General features: G+C 39.1%; 1 protein-coding gene across 4 annotated transcripts in view; it reads right to left on the bottom strand.

The window, feature by feature from the left end:
* The window catches only part of LOC110838714 (uncharacterized), a 456,091-nt gene that overhangs the window by 204,549 nt on the left and 238,345 nt on the right, over nt 1-13,197 (bottom strand). For all 4 annotated transcript variants that reach the window (XM_087341090.1, XM_087341092.1, XM_087341091.1 and 1 more), the window contains one exon: nt 10,344-10,414. In XM_087341090.1, coding sequence (XP_087197216.1) covers nt 10,344-10,414 — 71 coding nt within the window. The remainder of the gene's footprint in view (nt 1-10,343; nt 10,415-13,197) is intronic.

Raw genomic sequence — 13,197 nt, 5'->3', positions numbered from 1 at the left:
TGATTTTATTTTAAACAAAACCTAATTACATGCAATAAACCTAAACAGTTTCTCGTACCGAGAAAATTATCCTCGAAAGTGACATTGTTTCTCCTAAAAATTGCCAAGAATCTGCGCAAGGAAGCATTTTGGATAATTTGCTTCGTATATATTCTGTTTAGGCATCATGACGAGCTGATTACTCGTCCAAAGAACAAACCTAACATGTGTGACGAGACAAAGCTCCATCATGGACTGCAAAGACTTGATTAAGAACTTCCACATAACATCAGAGGACTTCTCCAGCACTTCTCCAGAACTTTTCCATGACCAAAGAAATTCAGCATATTCTCTCCAGGACTTATCCAGGATTTCTCCAGAACTTTTCCGGAATTCTCAAAGTTTTCTCAAGCGCATCTCCAGGACATACCCACGACCACGCGATGAACAAGTTAGAAAATTTCCAGAACAACCTAACCCATAGCAAAAGAACACAAACTTACCTAACCTAACATAAACAACCTAACCTTACGTAACCTAACCTAACCAAACCTAACCTAACCTAACATAAACAACCTAATGCAATGTAACTTATCCCAATCAAACTTAAAAGAATCCAAAATAACCGACCCGCGTAGGATCAAACCCACAACCGCTTAAAACTTTACATGAGCTACAGTAGTCAAAGAGAATAAATTACATTTGACGAAACCAATCAGCGCTAATGTCGTTAAATCCTAAAAATACACAAGATTCAATATGACAATGAAAATATAATTTAATAAAATAACACCAAGACTTTTTGTTCAGTCTCGATGCCAACTTAAAGCGTCGCTGACACAACACGTGTGAGAAAGTAGATTCTGGTCTTGTTGGTAGCGACGTTTCGAAAGGTACTGCATCTTTTATCTTAAGGGTAAAGAATATCACCAAGATATTCAAAATTGACACTGTCAAAGTAGTTTTTCTGTCCTACGCAACGATACGAAAAAAGTTACAAGTGTATTGTGTGGGAATGGATAATTCTGTATGCCTACAATTTGGATGACTATTTTAAGGGCCTGGGTTTTGAGATCGGTTTGCCAAACATCCGACGAGGAAAGTAGTTCCCATAAGTACAATAATACCGTGCCCTTATTTAGAAAGCGGTTGTGCGCCATTTATCGTACTGGCGAAAGGAGTTGATTTGTTTTTTCACACTTTATCGCAAGCTTAGGTTTTTCAATGGCGCAAGGACTAGTTGGTTGGGTGGGGGGGGGGGGGTTAGATAATCTAACGGGTTATGTCTCAGGTTCCTGCATTTCTTCCTTAACACGCAAATCGCGTAGGGTCTGACGTCATGTCTGCGTTCGATAACACAACAGACATGAATGTGAAAATATGTTACTTAAATTTTTATAATTATTTTTATCCAAAAGTTTTTTAAGCAAGAACCTTTCTACTTGCTAGACAGCTTCTCAGAATTTATGAAATTAAATTTTATCACTTGCTCCGTGATGGTATGATACACGACATCTTACATCGAGAAAATAATATCAATTTTAAAAAAAGACACAAAATTTACTATTAAGGGCAACGAGAAATTTCGTAATTAATAGAGGTCGCTTACTGAAGTATTGGCTGGGATGGTGGAGACGAGGAATGCATACTGAAGTTCTATAAGGCAACCTCTTGGAATACGTCCACGTGTAAGACAGAGATTACGGAAGGATAACATTAAGATGAATCTTGGGTAAATCATTCGAATAAAATTTGCGTAAGGGGATTCTTCTCGACGTACGCAAGCCATCTCAAACTCCCCTCCCTGCTACACACCCATCGTCAGCAACCTTCCATATCTCAGTCCATCTCACCTTTCGTATGGTCTCCCCAGACACCTTCGTCCATTTGGTTGGTAACTCACAATTTGGTATGGGATTTTTTTAACTGAGTATCTGAGGAACATTATTTATTGTGGTTTAGCTCTGTTCGATTTTCTGTAAATTTCATGACTGCTGTGTGTTAACCCTACAAAGCTCAGTGGTAATTATATGTACCACCTGACTTAATAATCAGTAACTCTTCATTTCGCAATTTATAAGCTTCGTATGATTCTCAGAATAAACAGCGATTATTTCCTTAAACAGCGTTAACCAGTTGATCTTTGTAATGGTGAGGCGTTGTGTTTTCTTCGCGGTACGGACTGAATTCTTTAATATTAATCAGACGAATTATGATTCTCAGAATGAACAGCGATTATTTCCTTAAACAGCGTTAACCAGTTGATCTTTGTAATGGTGAAGTGTGGTGTTTTCTTCGCGGTACGGACTGAATCCTTTAATATTATTTAGACGAGCTTCGAATTCAACAGGTCAGTTCGTCGATTTAGTCAAAACTCTCCGGACCTTTTCATGAGATTCACTGCGCCCAGAACTTCCTTCTTCATTCCGGATTTCGGATTTCGTCTCTCCCCTGATGTCCTGAAATATTTGCGACCGCCCAACTAACTCCCGTGTGTGTTCCTCTTTAAAGCAGCAGCGACAATCTTACTGCACACTCACACATGCTGCTTCATTCAATTATTCAATTGGCATGACTCGTCACAAGACAAGCCATCGCGCTCGGCCTCAAATTACATCAATGTTATACTGCAGAAACTCCAACATTTCTAAGCTGCAGTTTGTCCATTGTACTTCGGAATTCTTCATAATGTGAACACAGCAGTTCACACCAGAGTCCAGTCATTTGTCACCAGTCCCACACACCTTAAGGACGTTAACTGAGTCAGTAAATAGCTCATATTTCAGGGAAATTTATGCTGAATACTTTATTAAACAAGAAACACGTAGAATTGTTACAACAGAAAATTCAGCTACATTTTCACAGAGATAAGAGTTCGGACTGTGGCCTGTTGGGACATTATCCAGTCTTAAAGGTCGTTTTCAAACGTTTCGGAGAATGTCATTGCATTTATCTTCAGGGTAGAAGTGATTATGTGAAAAACGATTTATTTGTGGGGAAATATGAGGCAAGTGCCGATATTAAGTTCTTACCAGGGAATATAGAAACACAGTATTATCATTTAATCCTTTAAGACCCAATGGTAATTATATGTACCACCTACATTTACATTATAAATCTCTGCGTTTTGTCCACAGGATGTATTTATGTGTTTCGTATGATTATCAAACCAAAAAGAACCATAGTTTACTTAAATACCATTAATCATTTTATTGTTGTCATGGGGAAGGATTAATGTTTCCTTTGCGGTACGGACTGAATGTTTAAATAATATCCAGACGAGCTTCGGCTTCACTGGGTTAATTATTATCTGTCGTTTAGCCTCGATTAATATACTGAAAGTGTAAAAAAAATCACGTTAGAATAGTCAGTTCTTACCGGGACACGAACTAAGTACAACACGAAGACAAGTCAGCTTCTATACGTCCACCATAGTCTGGGGTTTCGCTAGAGAATTGTTGAAACGAATTTCACTATACTTGTCTTTCAATTCGAATCTCACATTCAGGTCGTTCGAACACCACCACCCCCTCCCGGGGGGGGGGGGGGGGGGAAGTGGGGGGTCAAAATCTTGGAAATTTAAGATTTGAAGACACATTTCCATCTTATTTGTTCTACCTGTGTTTTCAGGATTACGAGAATGTAAAACAGACTGAATTGGATCAAAGATCAATGGAAGAATTTTCTTGCGGACAGCAATTAACGTTTAGGTTAATTCTGCGTCTCTCTCTCTCTCTCTCATTTCCTCTTTTTCTAGATCTAACGATAAGAAGTGTGGACCATAAATTGCGAGGTTCCCTATGACGTCACTCAATTATAACTTATAACACTGGAAACTTAGTCTACTTTGACGTCACACAGCAGAACTGAAGAGGTCGGTAACAAAACCTCTGAAAACGTGGCGAAGACTAGATTTCTTGGAACGACGATAAGAAATAAAAATTGCATTCACAACAAAATTTACGGCAAATTAAATTCAGCAAATTCCTGCTACCACGCATTTCAAAGCTAAATTTTACTTAATTTATTTATGTACGTAAAACTTGGTGTCTAACATTAAGGGAATAACAGAGGCCTATAAGCCTATTAATAGACTTTCTTGTCTGTAATATAAACCGAACAAGATGTTTGACGTTAACACGACAGTGAATTACAAATCGTCAGTGTTGAAGATGGAAGCAGTATGTTCCCAATAAACGCTGGTATCCACCTACAAGTCCACACGGCGACATGTCCCAAAAAACCAACAAAGAAACCGAATTTCTTCTGCTGTTCGGTAGAAATCTCGAACCAAAACTTAACTCAAAACCCAGGAACAAATCCCATTCAACATTATAATTGGGATAATTGCAGGTTTTCACTTTAAGACAAACTATAAATCCCCCCCTTCTTGATCTCTGTCATATTTAATCAACTGGCTTTTCGTTTTTTCGTGTGTCAAAGTTTACTAACTACGAGCTCATTCACTTGAGGCTTTGTAACCTGCACAGTTGAAAATATTTTAATTAAGCTGAGAAAACAAAATGGCAGACAGATCAAATAGCTCTCTACATAATTACTCAACTGCCTGGACTATATTTAGGACAGTAAACTTCTCGTTATTGGCGAGATATTTCTGCACTGTGGTATTCCTCAGTGCAAAAGAAATTAAAGAGGCAATGTTTAGTTATATAGTGTCATAAAAAGCCCAAAACAACATTCCTATGGTCTTGGAATAAAAACCACTGCTTGAGAGCAGCATCTGATAGGATCCTACCATTCATGCACACTTTGTACCTCATTTGAATAACATTTAAATACGATCGATTAGTTGGGCAAGGTCAGTGAAGCTGAGGCTACGATCGCTAGAAGACCACAATTTTCTTCTCATACGACACATTATCTGCTTCTAATGCAGAATTATTCATTGCAGAAATTGATAAAAAAAACCACATCTTCCACTTAATTATTTAAAGGACAAATGATTTATTTTGTACGAGCTTAAAACGTGGTCCCTCAGGCAGAGAAAATCTCAGGTTCGAAGTGCCTGAGGAAAACGAACACAGTGCTGAGCAAATATCTAACGTATTTTTTTGAAAACTGGAAGTAAAGAGACCATTCGTTAGGCAATGTGTATTTATCCACAGCTTATTTCAACGAAGCAGTAAACAACTCAGATAAACATATACTTAGTGTTTAGTGTTATGATGATTAGTGAACATAATGAATTCAAAAGGATGTGGAAATGGCCGTGGCCTATTATGACATATACCTTTTGGGGGCAGAGAAAAGCCTCGAGAACCTTCAGCCAGTAGAGCAGGTCTCTTGGCTATAGGTTTGGATTCAGGTATGTGCAGATGGGACAATTAGTATTTTAAAAAATTAAATAATATATATATTAAAAATTACGGTGTGTGGACATAGGCGTCAGGCTTCATGCTTTCTAATCCCTGCAGTTAACTGGAGGTAAGCGGTAACTCAATTTCTCATTCATTTCCCGTGTATTCTCGAAAATATAATGCAATCGATTTCGACAAGAAGTCGTCTTAACCATACAGTCGTTCTGGGTCGAAGTGGCAACGAGAAAATTCTTTGTGCATTTCCTGGTAACCTCAGTCAACGGATTTCAAACGTAACCGTCATTCTGAGAATCCTCGTTAAGATATCAATTTAAGCAGACTACTTAAGCCAGGGACAGCTTTTGGCTTAGTAGCATGCTTAAGAAACTCTGTTGCTAACTAACTAGATGGCTTACAGAACCCGAAGGTTCATCACCGAATTAACCAAAGCCCTCCACCGGACCTTATACTGGGCCAACAAAATCCAGTCTCCTTCAACTCCTATCTCCCGTAGATCCCGCCTGAGATTATCCTCCCATCTACGTCTAGGTCTCCCCAGCGGTCTCTTCCCCTCAGGCTTCCCAAATAGTGGACCCAACCAACCAGATGGCTTACGGAACCCGAAGGTTCATCACCGAATTAACCAAAGCCCTCCACCGGACCCTGCCCTGGGCCAACAAAATTCAGTCTCCTTCAGCTCCCATCTACGTCTAGGTCTCCCCAGAGGTCTCTTCCCCTCAGGCTTCCCGACCAACACCCGGTGCACTCTGTTGCTTGCCTTGTTATATTATCACACAATTAAATTACTTCAAATTCATAAAATTTAATGTTATTTTTGGAAGGATTGTGATATGAACATCAAAATGTTGTTCTTCATTCTGATAATCGGACATAAAAATACAAAAACTGACCATAAAATAAGAAGGATTTTCAGAGATCACAAATATGAATTCAACAGAAATTTAAACCACTCATAAAATGAATGAGAGAAGATTCCGAAACCAGAAATGCGTATAGAATATTACACCTCCTTCCCTGTCTTCAGTTTGTTTACGCCACAAAAGACGCAATGACTAAACTTATTGATAAAATATAACGTATTTCCTCAGTCCCCCCTTTGGGTGCTTTTGAGGCAGCACAAAGGAAGATGTCGGTACACGACGAGGCGGAAGAGACAAGACACTGCAGACAAAGGGAAAGAGGAGCACGGCTAGAACTGGTGACAAAAGGAAACCCGAATAAAAGAATGATCGAGATGGGTGGTGGTGGTTGGGGGAGGGGGGGTTCACAAGCAACATGCTCCACTGTATCTTCACAATTCAAAAGCCTTTCACCTTACGTAGAGTCGGTTCGCATACCAGCGATCAGGTCAAAAGCGTCTTAAGTTGGATGCAACAGAATTTACAAACAAATCTACAAATTCAAATCCACTTGAATCAGCGCATAATTCTGGTAAAATTTCGAGGATAAATTAAAAAAAAAACATTTACAGACTTTATTCTGCGAGTCTTTTTAGCCGAGATCGTCCTGCCATCTATCAGTGGTCTTACAAAATACACATTCTGCTGATCCGATTTTCATGAAACTTGGCGTGCAGATTATTCCATTAGAGGCCAGACCAAAATGGTACTTCTTCGTTTCTCACACTCAGTAATACCAACATGACGGATGCTGGAAGACGTGAGGTGAGACTCGGCCATCCGCCATGATGGCATTACCGATGATCCTAGGCTAATATTGAGATGGATGTGGGATTCGTGTGGAGTGGATATGCGACTTGTGGTTACGGGTTCAATAAAATCCTGAAAGTTTCTTCACTAGATAAGCATTCCTAAGAAGGACATGGTTCTACAGATCGTATTTACTTACTACTCGAAAATACCAGCAGAATAATATTAAAATTGAACAGCCTTTTAGCTACCCTTAACATAATTCCAAAACCAATGTCTCATGTTTTATCTCATTTTCATAAACAAAATCTTAAACCACAAGGCTATTATATTCGATGTGAAGGAAAATTCTCAATAACTATATCTAACAGAAGTTTTTTTTTAACCGACATTACTCGTGTGTAGCACAGAACGTTTAAAGCGAAAAATGTTTACATTCTTACTTAAATTATATGTTTAATTCATCTTTCGTTCATATCTTAGGCCACTCCATCAATATAATTAAGGCAACTTAACAGAACTTAAAATCCCATTTAAGTACCCATGCTTTGTGTCGTTTTTGAACCCTGTGCAGATGCAACCTGCCATTACACACCGAATACGGAGAGGCGTACAACTGAGGGTAATTGCCCCACACTGTCTCATTATGGCAACACTGGCTTGACGGTTGAGGATACTTTCAATTTAACCCACTCACCCACGTGAGATGAACGGTAAAAATAACTTGCTACTCAGTGTACGTGTACTTCAAGATCCTGTAAGACGATACGGGGTGCCCGATCGGAGCTACAGTTGCGGGCTGTTACCCTGGGAACGAGAATTATCCTCAGAGGTTACGAGAATGCGTCTACCTTAAATACTCTTAAAATCTGTTGTCAGAGGAAACTATCACGCAAAGAGATGACAAATGTTTCGAAAATGCGACAAATCACAGATATCTGGGGAAGACAGTTTTAATAAAATTATTCCTTAAAATTTTAAAAGTATTTAAATTCAGGGAATGCACTCAGTTCGGAATCAACCATCTGATTTCCTCTCATTCAAAATGCAACAGAATACAAAATGGAATTTCACACTGACTCCAAAACTGCGACTCCACAAAATATTAGTATTTCACGGTATTACAATGTTCATTACCGTGTTCACAAAATTTCTACACCGGTCCCTATTCTGAGCCACACGAATTGAGTGCGTATAATCGCAAACCATCTATTCAATATTCACTTTAGCATCACTCTATCTTCTATGTCTAGATCTCCCAATGGTTGTTTTCCCTTCAAGTTTAAGGGCAGAAAAAACTTTCACGTTCCTTTCTAAGGTTCAACCCATCCTCCATTAATCTCAAGGATATGTAGAAAAATATAGGGTTCAGTGGACCACAGTTGACTAAACGTAAGTGTTTTGTAACCACACAGTAAGGAATTTCAAATTAATAGAAACCGTTACACCGTAGAACGATATTTTTAAAACGGCTTATACGAACCACGTGCAGAAGGTTGATACAAGGAACAAAAAGAAGACGTATTGAAGATAGAATAGGATGGGCCACAAAAATACACAATGGATAAAAAGATTCAAGAAAGGGTTGTCGAGGTTTCCTGCGTCCATGAATAACAGATCGCGCGATGTAGAAAACGATAAAGGTCTCGAGGTCTACAGCACTCCTGTTAGATGTAACATCTGATGACGCACAATTATCACAACTTTTGTCGCTGTCTGGGAGGTGCATTCGGTGGCCACGAACTTCTGACGGCAGTGAAACACAATTTCCGTTTGAGATCTGAGGTCCTCAGGGCGGCGAAGGCTTCGATGTTGATCTTCCGGGTAGTAACGCCATAAAGGCCCATACAGAGACATTTACCATTCGGTATGTGACTCTGGAATTTCAGCTTTGCAGCCCGGAAGAGTATATTTCGCCAGACCAAGACGAAGACAGAGCAAAGTTGGATTTGATTGTCAGTAAAAACAGCGATTATTTCCTTAAACAGCGTTAACCAGTTGATCTTTGTAATGGTGAAGTGCGGTGTTTTCTTCGCGGTACGGACTGAATTCTTAAATATTAATCAGACGAACTATGATTCTCAGTGTAAACAGCGATTATTTCCTTAAACAGCGTTAACCAGTTGATCTTTGTAATGGTGAAGTGCGGTGTTTTCTTCGCGGTACGGACTGAATTCTTAAATATTAATCAGACGAACTATGATTCTCAGTGTAAACAGCGATTATTTCCTTAAACAGCGTTAACCAGTTGATCTTTGTAATGGTGAAGTGCGGTGTTTTCTTCGCGGTACGGACTGAATTCTTAAATATTAATCAGACGAACTATGATTCTCAGTGTAAACAGCGATTATTTCCTTAAACAGCGTTAACCAGTTAATCTTTGTAATGGTGAAGTGCGGTGTTTTCTTCGCGGTACGGACTGAATTCTTAAATATTAATCAGACGAACTATGATTCTCAGTGTAAACAGCGATTATTTCCTTAAACAGCGTTAACCAGTTAATCTTTGTAATGGTGAAGTGCGGTGTTTTCTTCGCGGTACGGACTGAATTCTTAAATATTAATCAGACGAACTATATTCTCAATGCAAACAGCGATTATTTCCTTGATCTTCGTAATGGTGAAGTTAAGTGTTTTCTTCGCGGTACGGACTGAATTCTTAAATGTTATTTGGACGAGCTTCAGGTTCAAAGAAATATACTTCCCTAAAACACAACGGCATGAAAGAACACTGAGTCTCGGAGATTTGAACTTGCAGAAACACATCTCTGCATTTACACAATGAAGCTGGGAGTCGCATTAGATTTCTAAAAATTTGTTGGACTGTAAGTCGCAGAGAAATATAGGACGTACTAAGTTTTGAAATAAAAATATGGATTTCTGATAGCACCTCCCCTCCGATTCTAAACCAAAAAATCTTCAGCGCGGCCAATAGTCTGCCTCTCTCTTTCGCTGCCTGCCACTTGTGCTGAATTTCCTCCCCTGTGCCATCAACCTCACCCATCCTCTGCAATTTTTCTCGCCAAGTACGTGACAAGACTGGCAATACGCGTTGCGAATTTTCTGATGGCAACGGGCTGAAATGACGAGCCCCTCGAGAATTTTCTCTATTTCTTCTTGTTCCTTCTCCCTTTTAACCTTATTCGTCTGCTCTATCATGAGATATGTTTGTTAGTTTGCCATTCTCCTACTTATTTTTATCTTAAGCAGACTGGAGCTGCATTCCTTAAATATCTAAAAATTTGTGAGTTTGTATAAAAGTTTATATAAATTTTGGAAAAAATTTCTTTTAGCGAATGTAACCCTCTAGCTTCTTACATGTATCATTTCAGTGGCCGATCTCAACTATGAAATATGAAATAATGTTCTTTACTTACTCAGCTGTTTCCGAATTTCTCTTGGAAGAAAGTTCTTCAGGCTGTTTCTTTCCACGCTTCGGTTTCTCGATCTGAAATTAAAGTGAAAGATTCTACAATTTAAGGCTGCTCCGTTAATAAAATCACACTGCTACAGTAATTAATTAAAATATTTTTTTGCATAAACGTTAAACGCTCAAGCACTGATATTACAAAGAATTGCTTAATTTCACCCTTTTCAACTGCACAGCTTGACGCAAAATTTAAGAACGATCCTTGGGAAATGGTGGTATCTACCCACAATTCCATACGTCAGAACCCACGGAAACATCGACATTCTGGTCACCGTGACAAACTCACATCACATAGAAATCACATAATTTATGATAGAGAGCGTTTACAAAAATGTTAACATTTTTTAATCGCCGTGTAGTTTCAAAAAAATTTAAGTTCGAATGTTGGTAACCTTCCATCCAACTCTGCCCCAAGCAAACACCAAAACGCTGGCAGTCCGGGGAGGGTCCGGTGACCCAATACACCACTATATATCATATATCATATAACGCGCTCGTCGTAAATACATATTAGCGCCACTCCGGCCGTACATGCCACTAACATCAGAGCTCACCGACGGATTGGTCACGTCCAAAATCTTCCCCAGGATCCCCCTCCCCCTCCATAAGAACATGAAAACGTCTGCAACAGATAAAACTAGTCCTCCACGTCCGATATGGACCTGAGTCAACCGAATTTCCTCTCCCTACTATTGCACAAGAAATGAAAGTCAGGTCACTTACATAACATTACTCTAAATCCAAAATAAAGTTGCGAGAGCCCAGGTTTGTAATTTGGGAAGTACCAGGTTCAAATCCCCCCCCCCCCCCGCCCCCAGACATTCCCAATTCAGCACACAAAAATGTCCCATTTTCTACGCCATAAGACCTAACAAAATGATACAGCATCTTTACACAAGTAAGCGTAATGACATTTTAATTATTATAAATCCTATGTAGTCCTTAGAGCAAAGAGATGGTCTCTTTAATTACTTTTCCAATAGAAAACTATTTTCATGGCAAACATTTTAAAAATCCTTTACAGTTGGCTCACGATTAGACTTTAAAAAAACAAAACAATTAATGCTGGAACGCTGTCTTTCTTGAAAAGCTGATAGTCGCAGAGCTAGTCAACCACTTTCTTTGAAACCAGAAGGTTCATTGCCGTGTTTAAAAGAACACGCCACTGGCCGATATCCTCAGCCAGATTAATCCAATCCTCCCATCCACGCCTAGATCTTGCGAGTGGTTCTTCCACATCGATTTACAACCAAAATTTTGTGTAAATTTCTCACCTAAGACTGCGCTAATTCAATACGAAGCATGATTTTTTAATTCCTCAAACACGAATATACCAATATCGGACTCATTTTCACTGTGTCGTATAAATAATCGTTACTCTTGGCATATGCGACAATTTATAGCCCTTAATCTCATTTGAAAGTCGGAAGAGGAAAATCTCGGGTGTCTTTAACGTCAGAAACACGGAGTTTTCCTCCGGGGGCTTCCCGGTTTCTCCGTGGCATCCCAACAATTACTCCATTCACACACAGAAGAAGGCAATGGCAAACCACTTCTGGATCATCTGCCAAGAACGTATATGAACAGGTCCCAGTCTGAGAAAAGGATGGAAGGATCCTGTTCATATGGACCTGTCGTCAGACAGAACACTAATAATAATAATAAAATAACCGGCAACCTGTGAGATTCCTATTCTAAATGGGGGAATTCCCGAACAATGTTCGTGTCTCATCCTTTAACATATCCACACAAACCACATCAGAGTATTTGAAAATGGATTGGTGGATACATGGATACGTGACTAACAACATTACCATGTCAAGTTACATATAAATATCCCTTAACAGCACTGCCATGGCAACGGTCATAACAGCAAACATTCGAAAAATATTATTCTAGCAGCGTGCGTGCAGTTTTACTGCGCGAAAATTAGACCAATGCCTACATTTCTTATCAACGTTTATTGACCTAAAGCTTATCATAAGAACGCAGAACACTGACTTCCTGTCCCAGCCTCTGGAAAAAACTATATCGCGAAATTTTCCAACTTGTGTCCGCTGATGTGTTAAGTAAGAATACCAAAATTACTATAAGTCGTCAGAAAGGGTCAACTCATTGGGTGCATCTGTACAGAATTAGACATTCAACTTAAGATCGAGGGTGAATTGCTTTAGTACGCTTAAAAACCTTCCTTAGCTTAGCTAAGCTAACATTAGGATAACTCAGAGAGTTTAGGGCAGGAAAAGACACGAAATGCATCGTAGAAGAATTTAAAATATACCACAAGAATTTGAAAGGACGCATCGAAATGATGCCAGATGAGACACTGTCAAAATCCGCACTTAAGTACCAACTAGTGGAGAAACAAACTACAGGTCGTCCGAAAAAAAAGAGATGAGAGTTGAATCGTAGGCTTATTAAGCTTAGTTAATGCCAGTTCAAGGAGAATGGCTTCGTATTCAAAGGGTCAGATCTGACTTGAGACTGGTCCACTGAAGATCGCCTAGTGTTACTAAAGATAATAAACACAGTAACATAAATAAAACATGCAAACATGGCTTACTTATCGACAGGAAACGTCTTATTCTGAGTGACTCAGTAAACTTGTAGACCGATTGACAGAAATATTAAAAGAAACACGTTGATTATGCACATAAATTACGAGCAAATTCTGTGTGATTATGACATCAAAACTTGTAAGAAGTTGCTTCTAATTTATATGAGTCTTCTTACACCTAGCCGTTAGCACAGTAACTGCGTTCTAATGCCCAAGTTAAGCTTTGCTCATCTTCATATGAAGC

Source organism: Zootermopsis nevadensis, unplaced genomic scaffold, assembly GCF_977971745.1.
Source record: "Zootermopsis nevadensis isolate Lab colony 2312 unplaced genomic scaffold, Znev_1.0 Znev_ptg000061l, whole genome shotgun sequence".
NCBI classification, from domain to species: Eukaryota; Metazoa; Arthropoda; class Insecta; order Blattodea; family Termopsidae; genus Zootermopsis; species Zootermopsis nevadensis.
This window is presented reverse-complemented; position numbering and strand designations above follow the sequence as displayed.